Source organism: Stegodyphus dumicola, chromosome X1, assembly GCF_044657685.1.
Source record: "Stegodyphus dumicola isolate Sdum_Otavi_A_Nest chromosome X1, ASM4465768v1".
NCBI lineage: Eukaryota > Metazoa > Arthropoda > Arachnida > Araneae > Eresidae > Stegodyphus > Stegodyphus dumicola.
Window position 1 is genome coordinate 157,490,374 of NC_140780.1, and position 16,762 is coordinate 157,507,135.

Consider the following 16,762-nt stretch of genomic DNA (forward strand, 5'->3'; position numbering starts at 1 on the left):
AGCATGACTAACTTTCAACACTTGCCAACCTTGCCTACATCAGGCCTTTCAGGTTTGTTCTAATCAGTAGGTCTTTCTCTAGACAAGCAGCAGCGGTGACAACATTCAGTCTTTTTTTATGAATCATGCTGATTATGATACTTCTCATTTTAACCTACACAGTTTAACATAAAAATCTACCTGCTTATTTACTAAACCTCTAGACTGACCAAGTATGTGACAAAATGAGACATAAAAAAAAAAAAAAAAAAAAAAAAAAAAAAAAAAAACCATAAAGCTAACTGTTAGTAAAACGTAAATGTCACTTATATTGTATAATCTTTGACCACTAGTCCACATTATTAGTTTGAATTTGACTGTTCTTGTTTAATTACGTCACTATGTGCTGTAACTGATTTTGTTAGCATCAGAGCATGCCTTTATGTTCTAAGTTCTTTTTAAATAAGAGGCTTATTTAAACCTTTATCTGGTATTGTAGTTAATTTCAGACATAGTGATAATATGCTTCACATCTGTGGGGGTTTTGAACTATTTAACTTTTACCAGATCAATTAAACCCTCATAGGTACATTATGGAGAGGTTGACAAGTTAGGAGATGAAGCACGCAGAAATTAGTGAGAGCATTGGTTTGCATATTGAGACAAATCTCTAATTGTTAGAAAAGATGCTTAAAAGAGAAGGAAATCGATATAAACATTCAAATATGACCAACTATCATAAGTGTAAAATATTTAATGCTACTTGATAAATTGCATAGTTTATTTTTATTCTCAAACTTATTAACAATTTTGTTAATTAATTCATGTTTAGTAATAATGCATACTACTTAGGGATCTATTTTATTTTTAGGATGGTATTACAAAAGTGAAATCTAGGCATAGATAATATCTTCAATTGAATTTATTCAGTTCTTGTTTGCTCAAAAAAAAAAAAAAATCAACATAAAGCTAACTGTTAGTAAAATGTAAATGTCACTTATATTGTATAATCTTTGGCCACTAGTCCACATTATTAGTTTGAATTTGACTGTTCTTGTTTAATTACGTCACCATGTGCTGTAACTGATTTTGTTAGCATCAGAGCATGCCTTTATGTTCTAAGTTCGTTTTAAATAAGAGGCTTATTTAAACCTTTATCTGGTATTGTATTTAATTTCAGACATAGCGATAATATGCTTCACATCTGTGGGGGTTTTGGACTATTTAACTTTTACCAGATCAATTAAACCCTCATAGGTACATTATGGAGAGGTTGACAAGTTAGGAGATGAAGCACGCAGAAATTAGTGAGAGCAATGGTTTGCATATTGAGACAAATCTCTAATTGTTAGAAAAGATGCTTAAAAGAGAAGGAAATCGATATAAACATTCAAATATGACCAACTATCATAAGTGTAAAATATTTAATGCTACTTGATAAATTGCATAGTTTATTTTTATTCTCAAACTTATTAACAGTTATGTTAATTAATTCATGTTTAGTAATAATGTTATACTACTTAGGGATCTATTTTATTTTTAGGATCGTATTACAAAAGTGAAATTTAGGCATAAATAATATCTTCAATTGAATTTATTCAGTTCTTGTTTGCTCATAGGTCCTTAATTTTTTTTCATTAATGGTCCTTAAAAGTACTTAATTTCCATGTGCAGAAATGTGTACGAACTCTGAATTATGTTTTAGTTTTCTTGTTTCATCAATATATGTCATACGTTTAACGCCAGTAGCTTAATTCCTCTCTAGCCATTCTTATCTTATCATTATATCTTATCTTGTTCATTTGCACTTTGACAGCTGAGGATGATGGTTCAGTGAAACTGTTGAAACTAGTCCTGTGAAAATTTTCGAATATAATGCTGGTTCTTGTTGTTTGACTTTTAAATTAAAATCAGTTAGGTTCCAGAAAACTAGAATGTTTACATAGACAATTGGAAATGCAGATATGAAAGGCAGTTGACATACTGTTAAAAATATATGCATCTGGAATTATGACATAGCTCATAATTCCAGTATATAAGTAATAATATATTCATGTTTACAGTGATCAACACGAAAGATATGAAACGTAAGTAAGATTGCATTTCTTGCTGGAATTCTGTTTATAAAAGTCACAATCAATCTGAAAAAATTTTCGATACTATTTTGTGTATTTTAGGTAGTTTTATTGGCTCACACATGATAGTTGGTCTTGCTGGCGTGGTAAGATGTAAATTGCTAGGTATGCATATATTCAAATAAATAATGATCTGGATTATTAATTTTTCTACTTTGATTCTGATTATCAGTTCTGTGCCTAAAATAATGTAGAGAAGCTGCAAACTGGTCATGTTTAGTGAAAATTTACATCAGGTAAGGTTTTTCCACTGATGATCTCTAGAAATAAACTTCAAAAATAAATTATTAGCTATGTGACCTATATTTTTGGTCAACTATTGGTCAAGAGTTTCTTAGGCTTTTTCCAAGACTGGTAATGAAATAGGAATGCTGAAGGTTTCAGCAATTTATATTCTGTCATGAAAACTCTGGTTATACTGCTAGGAAAGAAAGATTAGTTTTCTTAGATTATTAATTTGAGTCTCCTGTAAATGCTGGGAAAAATAAAAGTTCTTCAACACTAATATGTGCAAGCTCCAATACTTTTGTATTGTATATGGATTCCATCAGTAAATGTAAAATTTGGCTAGTCAAATTATTAATGGTAGAGAGGTTAAGTCTTAATTCTTTTGGTACTTTTTATTGTAACTAAAGATTTCAAGCTCACATTTATTGTTTGTTGGCAGCAACTGTAATTATATTTGGTTTCTGCTATGTGCCCATAATTGGCATTCTACAGATTATGATTCATTATTAAAACATAGAATGATTAGCTTTGAAACCTCCTTTGCTTTGGTTCCTTCTTACTCTGTTCAAATTTCAAGTAATAGACATTTCAGTATTAAGAGAAAATATTTAAATTTTTTTCAGGAATTCTGCTTATGGAACATTCCTGTTTTTAATCAGAAAATTGGTCTACATCAGAAGCTGTTGTTTCTGGTATCAGTGGACTAATTCTCACTGCAACAAAGACCTTCATTTCCAGTCAAACTGAGTTCATTTCCAGAGTACTGTAGTGGTAAGGTTCTATAATGAACTGTAATAAATCATTTATAAGAAAACAAATTACTACAACTCAAAAAAAAATTATAAATACCTAATAATCCAACAATTAGAAACCTTTATAAAAACAGGTGTTCTGATGTTCCTGTAGATCTAAATTCTAAATTTTTAGAAAGTAAGTTCATAAGGTGAATATCTCACTAATTGGAGGGAGAGCAGTGTTTGATAAAATGTTTGTTTGCAAGAGATTAAGGCACATTTATTTGAAAAATCGAAGTTTTGAGTTGAAACTTTCATAAAATGGAACTCCTCTTTTCATGAAATATTTTGAGAAATCTTACTGTCAGGAGGATATCAGTTATGATGAATATTGTCATCAGCAGTGTTGTGCAGTTATGCATTTATTGTATACTGCTGAAATGATCAATGTTTCATTCAAAAAGAAGTAGCAAGTTCATAAAGAAATTAAACAGCATTTCAGGCATATGCAAAATAGTAAACAAAATTTCTGAAAATTTTCATTAAATGTGCCCTATGCTTTTAAGAAATATATTTAATTGTTAAATGGAGCAAGGTTTTTTCTCAGATTCATTAAAAGAAGGTCCAATCATTCCCATCCTTAAATATTTGTGTTGATAATACATTTTATTGAAAAGTGTTTGCGATAGTCCATATGAGGTTTTCATCCCTGTTTGGGTGCCTTAAAAGACTTAATGCAGAATCTTAATTCATATTTAAGACATGGTTTTTTCTCAGATTCATTAAAAGAAGGTCCAATCATTCCCATCCTTAAATATTTGTGTTGATAATACATTTTATTGAAAAGTGTTTGCGATAGTCCATATGAGGTTTTCATCCCTGTTTGGGTGCCTTAAAAGACTTAATGCAGAATCTTAATTCATATTTAAGACATGCAGTAATGTGTTTTCCTTCCCTGAAGTCTGGAAAAATTTTAGGTCCTTACTACTTTGGTACAATTTGGTGATATTTTTACAGAGGAAAAGGTAGAAGTTAGATATTGGATGAAACTTTGTTTTTCATGCCTTTTTTTATTTAAAAAAAAATTTTTTTTTTTAAAGAAAGATTCTCAAATTATCAGTGTTTATTGTAAGTTGGTAAACATTATCAACATATGAAAACAAAACATACTTTAGCAATTTAAGGCACAAATTTTAATTATTAAATAAGGATTACATGATACATTAAACAATAAAACACATTCTTCTTCAAATCTTTCTGTAATTTTTTTGCTGTCTTTTTCTCCCGAAGTATACAGAGATCTGTTTTCACTAAAAAAGTGTCAGAAAATTCTGGAAACTCGGCTTCGCACAAACGTGAGCAACAATTTAGGAAATGCATTTTCTCATTGTTTCCTTTAGAAAATTTTCAGCAAAATTCTATGCTCCTGCAGAAATTTTACAGCAGTTTCTTCCACCACTAGCAGATTCCACAAGCTCATATTTTAAAACCAAGTTTAAGGCAAAAAATATCACAACTTGTTTATAAAAACATTGGAATGAGACCCCCACCAAAAAAGGAACACATATAAAAATGACGGCATTACTTGACTCAAGGACTGCTATGAGCATGGTTGCTGGAAGAATGGTTATGTGCATACTGCCAGAGTTTGGCACATTCTGGAAATTTGGCTACTTCTAAGGTGGTTGTGCATAAGTACCAAAATGTGAAGTAATTAGCAAAAATTAAAAAATTTTAAAAGAAAGTTACTAAACACTAACTTTTTTTTTTTTTTTTTTTTTTTCAAAAATACAATTTTGAAATCTAAATTCATAAAGTAAAATATAAACATGAGTATAAGTTATTCATTTCCTGTTTCCTGTATTAATCACAAAGAATGCCAGTACATATGGTATCATATGACTGCTTTTAAATTTATAATTTGATATGTTTTACTGGTAAAAGTGATTTAAAACATAAAGTTGGTCTGACTTTTATAACATGAAAATATTTTAGAGAGAATAATTTAGAATTAAATGTGCATGTTTTGCTTATCAAGCTATGCTACTTTGTACTGTTAGATGGATTAAAATCTGTGCATTTGCAATGATTCTCTTTCATAGGTATGATTCATAAAGCCTTGGAAAACTTTTCAAAAGCATTTGTATTCCTTGTTCTTTTAAATGAATTTGTGAACTCTGACTGATGTCATATTGGTAATTTCAGAAATGAACATCAAATACTGTTGCTAAATTCATAACAGTGCTTGAAACTGGACTTTTAATAGCCCAGTGTCATACTGAAGAAATTTATCACTACTGTTACATTAGAGGATTGGTATTTCGATAAAATTATTAATTTTAATACCTATTCATTCAAAGAGTTTTTTTTTCATATTGTATCAGATAAAGAAATAAAACATTTTAAAACAAATTATATTAAGTATCTGAGAGATCAAGATAATTTTGTAGCTATCAGTTCAAGCTGTCATCCAGTGAGATGTGTGGGGTGGAGAACAGTTTTTTAGCTGTTTACTTTTTGTCTTAGGGTTTTGTGTGTGTTTTCTGGCTTCTCTGAATGCAGAAAAAATTTTACTTTATATTCTTCTACATTTAAAATATCAGGCAGTTTGTAAGTGAAAAAACATAGCACTATGTTCTATTGCAACTATATGAATCACTTTGTCAAAGAAATGGAAAGGAACATTTTTATAACATTTTTTAAAACATATGCCATTCACATTTTTTATTTTTTTCATAAAGACAATTTTTTTCTCCCTACTGAATAATTTACATTTGTAACATTAAATTTTCAATTACAAATGTATGTGCATATTAACATACATTTTTAATGTTCCATTCCATTTATCTAAAGTCTTCAGTGCTATTAAATGCTATTTAATAGGTGAGCCATCTTCATTTTCAGTATTCATGTTTTAAAAGAAGTCATCTTACCACAGAATGTTGCAGAACTAGTATTGAATTAAATCATTATTTCTCTAGCTAGGAAGAGGAGTATTTTATGCATTTTTCGTTTTGTTGTTCTTAGTTTATATCTACCCGCAGAAGATTTTAAACTAGACATTGAAATTTTAGATTGTAGATTCAGTGTAATGATGAGAATTATGCAAAAAGTTATCGAAAAAGTAGATAAATAGAGCAGTACAGATAGCAGTTAAACCATACTCCACTGTTACTGACGTCAACTATCCTAAATTTAATCCAACAGGGAATAACACGTAAACTAGTGCATGATCAATTTCATGACTGTTCTGTTATTGGACCAGATTCTGAAATGTGTGAGGGTATAAACATGTGTATGTATGCATGCGCATATATATGTGTATACACTCATACATTCGTACTTACATATATACATGCGCTACATGAACACATACATGCAGACATTTCGGAACCTGGCCCTGATAACAGAACAGTACCTTTCTCCTCTAAAGAACCCTTTTCTGTGGTATCTAACGGCTACATTTTTTTTGGCTGGACACTTGATGGTTTTTAAGAAAAATACAAGACATGGGAAATGGAGTTTTGCTAAGTGAATGATGAATAACTAGCTTTAAGGGGTATCAGAAACCCCTATACCGACAATGTTAAATTGGCCATTTTCGATGTACCTTTTCTCAAAATCTGCCATAGATACAAGCTTGAAATTTTTTCTGTAATTAAAGTATACCTATCTGATTATACTGAAATGAGCTTTTGAAACATTTTGAATTTTAGAGTAAATTACAGAATATTTTGTTAGGCATAGTAAAATTTAGCTCTTTTCTCACACAAAAAAATTAAATTTTTTTCCCTAAGTTTATTACAAAAAGCTCATTTCAGTAAATATTAGGGAACCTAATAAATAAGCCATAAAAAGTTTAGATACCTGTGAGCAGTATTTCCTGAGAGAAGGTACATCTAGAATAAAAAAAATCATGTTTGGAGAAAAACACGTATTTATGTAAAAATCCTCATTGATCAAAGCAGTAGATGACAAATTAAAACTATATTTTTTTACAGTTCTAATTTTCATAGAGATTAAAGAATGGTATTTTTGGAAAGATAAAAGTGTAGAGAATTTGAAAATGCAAAAATCTGAAATCACAATTTTTTGAAGATTTTAGGGTTCCAACATCCCTTAACCCATTTATGCCGAAGGTTAAAAAATTGGAATTTTTGCATGAAATTTCTATATGTTAGGTAAAAAAATATAATAAACAATGATTTGAAGAAGAAATTTTTTTATTTTAATTAGTTTACAAGTTATATGGTGTTTCAAAATTGGAACACTAGGCTAAATGTGTTCCATTGCTATAATGTTACAATGTATAAAATCGTGGGTTTCCTCTAAAAATGTGGTTATTCCCATTATTCGGTATGGTAATTGGAAGGACACTTAACATGTAAAGCCACATTACATTTTCCACATCGAAAAGTGGTGTTTTTATGACATTGAGCAGAGCGAGTTTGCTTTCCTTGCTTTACGATCCTATGATTTATGCCATCATAGCGTGAATCAATGTTTCGCTTCCGTGAGGGTTTCCTTTCCTGCCAAGTTCTGCAGGATGACCATGAGTCTCAAGATAATGGCATGCTACACGACGACGGAATTCCAAAAGATCCATTGGTTTTGCATCATAAGTTTTGTGTAATTGCCAAGCATTTTGTAAGGCCATTTTGAAACAGCACAACAATGGACTTGAATACCATTTCTTTCCACGAATTGATGCTCTATATTTGTCAATGTTTTCGTCTGCTCTATCCACACCTCCTATAAATTGGTTATATACTTTTATCATGTTTGGCTGCTGAACTCGGATTTTCTTTTTTTGTTCTTGTGAATAACGATTTACAAGACACAGTGGATTTACACCAGCACCAGATGATGCAACAGTGTTGTCATGCCATCTACAGACAATATTGCCTTTGCCACAACACTGTTGTCATGCCATCTACAGACAATATTGCCTTTGCCATCAACTCGATAACCGAATGAGCCTCTTTCCATTTTCTTTAGGGTAACATCCGATTGCAATGGTGGTTTATCAATACGACCTTTTCTAACTGTGCCTGTTGCCTGATGACCCATTGAACCAAGTTTATCAAGCAGGGCAATACTTGTGAAAAAATTATCAAAAACAAAATGATATTGCCCAGGGTGCTCCTCTATTAGAGCATCCGTAAACCGTAAAACAACAGAAGCACCAACACCATACTCCTCATATTTGTTTGCCAGATTTTTACCTTGATAGGGTTCGAACCAACAGGAAACATTTTAATTGAGAGTTTGTCAAGCTTAGGTTTACACCCTTAGTTGAAGCATATAAATTTGAGTATGTTACAATGAGTTCCATGACATCGTCATTTAGGAAAAGTTCAAAATGTTCTGTAGGAGTTCTTATTTTGGTAACTGAGTAATTCTTCCTGATATGGGCTGGACATTTAGATCTGCTTTTTCCCATTTTCGTACAACTTTTTCGAGCTTTTTCTTCTTTGTTAGACGTGATTGTTGCAAAGTAGAAGTCGATGGAACCCCATCTGCAGGAGAATCAAATTTAGGGAAATATGAAGGATCATCTGGGTCAGAGTCAGCATCAAAAGAACCATCCCGAACAAGATAAGCAGGTGCGCACAGCAAAGAACCAGGCAGATTATTTATTGTTCCCCCATCTTCCTCACCGGAGTCCTCATCAGAAACAGACGCTGTAGCATTTTCAGGTGGTTCTATGATTATGGCACTTGCTTCTATGTTGTCGCACGTCTCTAAAAGATCAGTTAACTCATGTAAGGCTATTTCGGACATCTTGCAAAATCATTTCAACTAAAATATATTAAGAGAAAATATATGCGTTCTTGTGGTAGTAGTTTTGCCTAGTGTTCCAAAAATGGAACACTGGAAGTTTCAAGCCTATAACTAATTCAAAACTAATAGCTTTTCTATTTTCTTTTTGCAGTAATAAAGAGTAACTAATTGAATAATAACACAATTTTTTTACAGTTTTAAAGTATAATGCAGCAGAGTTATAGTTATCTGTTTATAGATGAATCTACAAAAACCTTGACAAAAATGAAGACCAAAATTTCACATCACAGCAGCCAAATATATGCAGGCGTGACAAACTCTGTGTTCTAAGCAAAGCCATATGCCCTTACAAACGCTGACATCACAAATCAAACCATGTGTGCGACCTTGAACCCATGGGCTAAAAATAACTTTTATGTGAGGGATGTTCAAAAATGGAACAGTAGGCATAAATGGGTTAATACACTCATGTCCATAAATTAAGGATGATGCAAAATCAGGCAAAGGAAGTGTTAGAAGCAAAACAAATTTGACTTATTTGTAAAGCTTATTTATTAAACAAAGGGTAAAAAGCAAAAAAAAAAAAAAAGATGCTATGTGTTTGATATTATTAAAAAAATTAGCGATTTCCCTGGAGCAAATTACAAAAAAAAAAAAAAAAAAAAAAAAAAAAAACCTATTTACAAAAAAAAAAAAAACATTTTACATGGTTGGTATGATTGTTAATACATTGTATGTCCCCCAGACGATGCAATACAGTCCGTACAACGCCTAGGCATGCTGAGTATCAAATTATCGATCTGATCTTGGGGGATATTACGCCACTCAAAAAGCAATGCTCTCCGAAGTTCCGGTAGACATGTAGGAGGAGGTTGACGGGCTGCAACTCGTCGGCCAAGCATGTCCCACACTTGCTCTACTGAATTCAAGTCCGGTGAGAATGCTGGCCAGTCCATACGGGAGATATCCTCCGATTGAAGGAATTCGCTTACAATGTTTGCACGGTAAGGACGGGCGTTGTCATCCATAAACACAAATTGTGCACCCATGGCGCCCCGAAACAAACATACATGTTGTTCCAGAATGATGTCCCGATAGATTTGGCTTGTCATGGTTCCAATTTGAACATGCAGGTCAGTTCTGGAACCCAGAATAATTCCACCCCAAACAAGCACTCCTGCACCATCGTAACGGTGTTGTTCAATGATGTTTTCTTGGTGGTAACGGGTACCTGGAGCTCTCCATATGAACGTCCAGCGAGAATCAGACTGCAAGCTAAACCTGGACTCGTTGGAAAACACAGAAGCCCACTGTTGCGGTGTCCCCAATGCATGCTCTCTACTCCAGGCTAACCGCGGGCGACAGTGAGTTGCAGTAAGTGGAACGCATCTGACAGGTCTACGAGCACATAGACCAATCTGCCCTAAGCATCTGTACACGGTCTGCCTTGAAATTGTCGTACCAGTGGCTGAAGAGAGCTGACGAGATATTTCTAAGGCTGTGCTCCGCCTGTTCTTTTGGCAGTAACTGCCAAATACCGGTCCTCGTTCGGCATTGTAACTCTGGGGCGACCTGTGCTGTAACGTCTACTCACATTACTATCATCTTGGAATCGTTGCCAAAGCCTGGAGATGACACTCTGGGCAATTCCAAGTTCATCTGATATTTCCAGTTGGGTACGCCCACATTCCAGATGGCCAATAATTCTACCACGTAAAAAATCATCCAAATGCATCCTTTGTGTCATAACTATTAGGTTATTGCACTGAAATGCTTATAAAGCGCCTGCGAACAATTTTACTTCTTTGCCTGTATTCCTTATTTATCACTCTCTTACACTCTCGTCATTGTGACGTACCATCGGTGTCGTCTATTTACATCCTGAAATTTGCATATGATTCTTGAAGATGTGTGTAGTGATTTTACAGGTGATATATTTATTTTAGAGTTCGATTTCCGTGTGACTCCGAATTATCCTTAATTTATGGATATGAGTGTAAATGATAAAAAAAGATAATTATTGCCTTTTTTATGACAACAGGAAAAGATAATGTTTGGCTTTTTTGGCGGGATAAGTTTTATTGAAATTCGTTATGCTAGAAAATAAATGTAAGGGTTACTGTCAAACAAAGGAGATAAGTCACAATAACAAAAATGTACATGTAAGGCATTTTGAATATTTCCATGAAATTTGAGGAAATTGTTAACTTGCAGATGGAAAAACTCAGTAAAAATGTACAAGAATTGCCACTTCTGGGAAAGAAACTATAGTTAATAATTCAGTTTGGAAGTGTTTAATAACAAGAAACATATGGAATGTGTACTTGTAATGACTGGACGAATGGCAACCTAAATTTTAAGTTCATGTTAATACACATGCTTTTTTCTTTTTCTGGGAATTTGTCAGTTATAACTTTTCTGTAATAATTCTTTCATGTTTCTGGTTGAGATTTTCTTGCTTTTAAAAGCTTCACATGAAGCATGAGTTTAATTATAAAAATTAAATTTAAAATTAAAATAAAAGAAGCCAGCTATTAAGCCCTTTAAGAAAAAACTAATTTGATTTCAGAAAAGTGTGGATGTCCTGGCATTAGACCTTGGATCTTGAGAATGGTAGTTATGGTTGTTAATGTTTGGAATTATTCTGACAATTTTAGGTCTTTCTCATTTACTTTATTATAAATTCTTTACATTGCAGGTGTGCTGGAGTATTGTTTTCAAAGGTTGGAAAAACAGCAGCATCAGCTTTAGCTGGAGGTTTATTAATGTTCCAGGTAGAATTTTCTCATCTAACTGCTATCTGATGTGTTTCATATTAACAATATGATTTTTAATGTTAACCTTACATTAGCCGTTATTATTCATATGGCCTTATTAACATTAAGTTTATTATGTTTTAAGTTTATTATGCTATTAATATAAGCAAGCAGTTATACAAAGTCTGAGATCTGGACTTGTCAGGACTTTTGGAGTTGAGATTTTTCTGGATGTGAGATAATTTGTTTAAATCTAGTAATGTAGAACTTACAAAATAAAAAATATGAAATAGTGATTTATGAAATAATGAAGCAAATATAACCTTAAAAAAAATCAAAATTTACAAAAAAAAAAAAAAAAAAAGGGGGGGGGAGAGAAGCTCAGTATTTATTTGTTTATTAAACATTTCTTTCAACATAGCTTGCTTAATTTGCTTTGTTTTTGTGCCGATACTTTCTCTTTAATTCTATATATAGACACAATTTCTTGTACAGTTACAAAGTTCTGTTACTCAGGTCTTGTAATTGCCACATTTAGAATTCTCAATAAATTATCATTTAAAATTTTTTCGTTCTGAACAACCTCTTTGTCACTTTCTTCACTATTGACAGCGATATTTTCTGGGTTTAGAACTATGCTACATATTTTTTCATATTTTTCTCAGGTGATTGACAATTGAGGCAGTTTTTATCTGAGGTCCAAATACATAACTTCCCACAAAGCTTATCCAGAGCCAACGCTGAACATTTTGCAGTGGAGGAAAGTTTCTGTGGGTACAAAATTCTGCTGCCAAGTACCTCATTAGTCTAAAATTTTGCCACCCCTAAATTTTGCATCCCATTGCCTTCCTTAAATTTTAAAGATTTTGCCATCCCTTAAGTTTGTTTCTCTGCTTCCCAAGTGTCTAAAATGTATTGCATAAATTTCATTACTCTACGATAATTTTTTCTTGGTGGTGGAATTTTTTTTCACATCAGTTTGTTATAATACAGGCATAAATGTTAATGAAGTGCTCAATAAGGTCAAAGCAGCCATCATATGAATATTATCTTATAATTTGCTGTTATTTTATAACTTGTTTAGTTTCATTTCTAATGTCAGTATATTTTGTTATAATGTAATATACAAAATTTGATACTATTTTCTCTCTCTCTCTCTCTCTCTATATATATATACACATCATCGTCAGATCTTTAAAATATCACTTAGATTTTTTTCAGTTTGCTAAAGCAACTGATATTTGAACTTATGAAAATAGAATAAGAAACACTTGTTCACTGCAGTAAAATTTTGAGGTGTCAACACAATATAAAATTATTATGACCTCATCTGCCTCTGACCCCCATTTATAGTATATAACTGAAGCAAGTAAAACTTTTAATAAGCTGTTACGAAATATTCACAAAAATATGCTAAGTATTTCTGTTATATGTATAATTTTGATTTAGTTAAATTTTTTGAGAGATTCAAATGATGTTTATTAATGATTTTGAAGATTACGTAACTCCATAAAAATTAATGATTTGTTTCAAGTTCTGGATAAAATGCAGTTTATATTCACTAGAACTATATTGAATGTTCAGAATGTAATTAATTTGATTATTTCTGAAAACTTTTATCTTATAAACGGCCAGTTATGCCACAAAATTGAAGGAGTACACCAGGCAAGACCAGCTTATAACATTTAAGCAAATTTATATGAAGGTTGGGAAAACAATACTCCTTACTATGGTAATTCGTTTTGGACATATTGTTGAAATGGCTATTTTTGATAAAACAAATCTTATGATACCAATTTTTATCCTAATTATATGAAACTTAAAGTGATAATATACATGCAATGTTTGTAAATCTATCAATGTACAGGAAACATAACAAATTGTGTATGATAAACTACTAGAATTTTAAAGTTAACAGGTTTTTTTTTTTTTTTTTTTTTTTATACACAATCCCAGTTAATCCATTTTCTGGTCCATCTGCCCCTAGTTAATCAAGAGTTGTCTCTATATATGTATTTCCTAAACTGTATCTACAAGCCTAAAAAATTCATTTAAAAATAAGCAAATCTCTTCCTGGATAATTAACAAATAGGATTTATATTTGTAGATTGCTCAGCATCAAGGGTACATTAAAGTAAATTGGAATAAAGTAAACAAAGATATTGAAAAAGCTAAAGGTAAACTTGACAAGCATTCAAAGAAGCAGATTCCTTGGTTTGTCGATGAAGTAAGTATTTTTTAATGCACGTTGTTGATCACTAATATTGGTGTGAAATTTTATTAACTCCCCCCCCCCCAAATGTAGGTACACACTGTATGCAAAATTCAGGGTTGCCATGCTACCTGGAAAACCGGAAAAAGTAAGGGAATTCGGAAATTGACCAAAAAATTCAGGGAAAAGTCAGGGAATTTAAGTGTTTTAGTCAAAATCTGGAAAAGTCAGGGAATTTCATACAACGATTCCGCCAAAAAAGGCGAGTTTTGCACCGACGTCGGAAGAGATCACTTTTTGGTGAATTGTGTATCACGTGAGTGTCATTCGGGCAGCTGGCATAGAGCCAATTTTCGCAGCTCTAATTTGATTGTCTTTTTAGAAAGGTAAAGCAAGTTTCCCGCAACTTTTGGTTTCCAGTAACCTCGAGAATCGCATGTGCAGTGCATGAACTAAAGAAAGTACCTGTTCTCGTATAAAACAAAATGGGTTTAATCCTAGTATACGGTACCATGAAGGTTAGAATAAAAAAATATGTATTGTAAAGAAGGAAAACCTCTCTGCAACAGACGTGGCTCCATTCCATCATAGTGGGAAACAGCTGTGCATGCGCCAAATCTCGAAACCGGTGTCGAAGTTCGAAGGTCACGTTATCAGGAGTTCATAAAATGAATGTCGTTTAAAATTTCTTTAAACTTTAAAGGAAAAGAAAATATTTTTTGGCGCAAGTAAATTAATTCATGGATTAGTTATTTTGAGGGGGGGGGAAATCTATGAAAATCCGTTTTTAAAATTATTGCGAAAAATCCAAGAAAAAACGTTCTTTGATAAAACGTTTCTTCTTGGATTTTTTGCAATAATTTAAAAACAGATTTTCGTAGTTTTCTTTTTTTGTCGAAGAACGTTTCATCTTAACACGTGTTTCTCAATTTCCTGTACACATCGCGGAGAATGAAATTCTGGACGCCAGGTTCCGTGCCAAATCCCTTGGCAAAATTTCCCTCCGCTTTTTACATAGATGTTCTTTGGTTAGAATAATCTCCATGTATGGTACAGAGGGATTTGGCGACATGATGATGAGCAGTAAACAGGTCATTTTGTTCTTGGCGACAGTTTTCAAAATCATGCGAAGGCTGTATTGTATACTAGGATGTTACCGCAAAATCTTTTTTTTTTTTCTTTTTAATAAATACCAGTCATTTTGCAGTAAAATAGTAATCAATCATCTAGGATAACCATGTAATATAACTATATTCGCTAAAATATCATTGATTATTCTAATTAAATTTTAACTAATTATCTTTATTTTTATGTTATTCATATCATTTAATGTTGCTTCTTTCCTCTAAATTTATTTATCATTAGTAAATGATATTTCCAAATTTCAGGAAAGTTTCTCTGGCATAATCCTGAAATTAATTCTAACAGTATGATGACATCACGAAATTTAATGCACATATTTTTTCTTTATGTATGCTGCGAAATAAATATAAAATACCTCAATTTAGTAAAAAAATATCATTAAATAGATTTCTTTCTTTCGTTTAGCTGCAGAATGTCTGCAAAAAAAGCCTTATTTTATTCCAGATTTGGCAGATTCTTATCTCAATCTTCAGTGGAGAAAACAACTCCTATTATAATAATATTTGTGTTTTCAAGTTTTAAGGTGCCTTTTAAGAATACACCTCACACAAATTAAATTTACCTAAAATATAACCTAACTTTTAGCTTTGCGTTGTGATTTATAAGAACTGGATTAGCCTCGAGTTGAACTGGGGATGATCATGAATAATAATTAAATAAAATGTACAGTTGTTATCCAATGTATATATCTTAAATTTTATTAAGTTTTTTTAAGCGGAAAAGTAAACAAAATTATCAAACAAAGTGTACCAAGAATAATTAAGAATAAATGTCCTCTGGGATTTATTGAATAATTAAGTGAATTTGCTACACAGTACAAGTAATACCATAATTAATTTACCTCTTAGGACAGCCAACGTACATTACGCGGATAGACTGGAATTTTCTCGAAACATACCTGGAAAACCTGCAAAAGTCAGGGAATTTCATTCTCCTGTTTGAGTGGCAACCCTGAAAATTTCTTCTGTAATTTAGTGAATTTGAAAGAACATGCAGTATCAAATTTTAATGATTTCCCCTAAATGTCCAGAGATTTCATTGTCAGTATATAAGAATAATTATATATATATATATGATTAAACAATTAACAGAAATTAGCAAAACTTTAAAGGGAGTGCAGTGATCTCAAGAAGCCCCCAACACTTTCAAACCTGAGAGTTGGAATTCATGAACCTAGTGCTCTTTTGTGCTAGTGGTAGGAAATTCAACTTGCATGGAACAGACCCAGGATTGAATCCCAAGGTCATGATCTCCAAGGCATGCAAAACTTGTGTGTTGCTGCACTTCTCATTGGTGCTGATAGATGATGACTTGGGCAATGAGCCACATACCAAGCAGCTACAATATATGAAGCCACTGATGTCTTGCACAATATGATGGCTACAGCTGCAACCCAGACACTACATACACTTTCCTCACTGAGGACAAATGATGAACTACATCACACACGCTGAGGCACTCCTTCACACATGCTTCAGCTCAAATCTAACAGTGACACTCTAGTCAATAAATATGGTTCTGTGAACCATACATCATCGGATCCAACTGAACATGCCCACACACTGCAGCCACAGCCACTGCCCATCAGTGCAATAATCAATGTCATCAAAGTGCTGGGTTCACGGCCACAAAATGGGCTTAATCACAATGGTGAATCATATCTCCTCCTATTGCATCAGAAATGCTTGGGAGGGGAGTGCATAGCGATCTCAAGAGCCACCTAACGCTCGCAAATTTGGAAGAATCAGAATTCTTGAGCTCTTTTGTGCTAGTGGTAGAGAATTCGTCTTG

General features: G+C 32.5%; 1 protein-coding gene across 2 annotated transcripts in view; it reads left to right on the forward strand.

The window, feature by feature from the left end:
- LOC118182080 (FUN14 domain-containing protein 1) overlaps positions 1-16,762 on the forward strand; it is a 44,371-nt gene that overhangs the window by 15,607 nt on the left and 12,002 nt on the right. For both annotated transcript variants that reach the window (XM_035351360.2, XM_085808678.1), the window contains exons 3-4: positions 11,559-11,634; positions 13,724-13,843. In XM_035351360.2, coding sequence (XP_035207251.2) covers positions 11,559-11,634; positions 13,724-13,843 — 196 coding nt within the window. The remainder of the gene's footprint in view (positions 1-11,558; positions 11,635-13,723; positions 13,844-16,762) is intronic.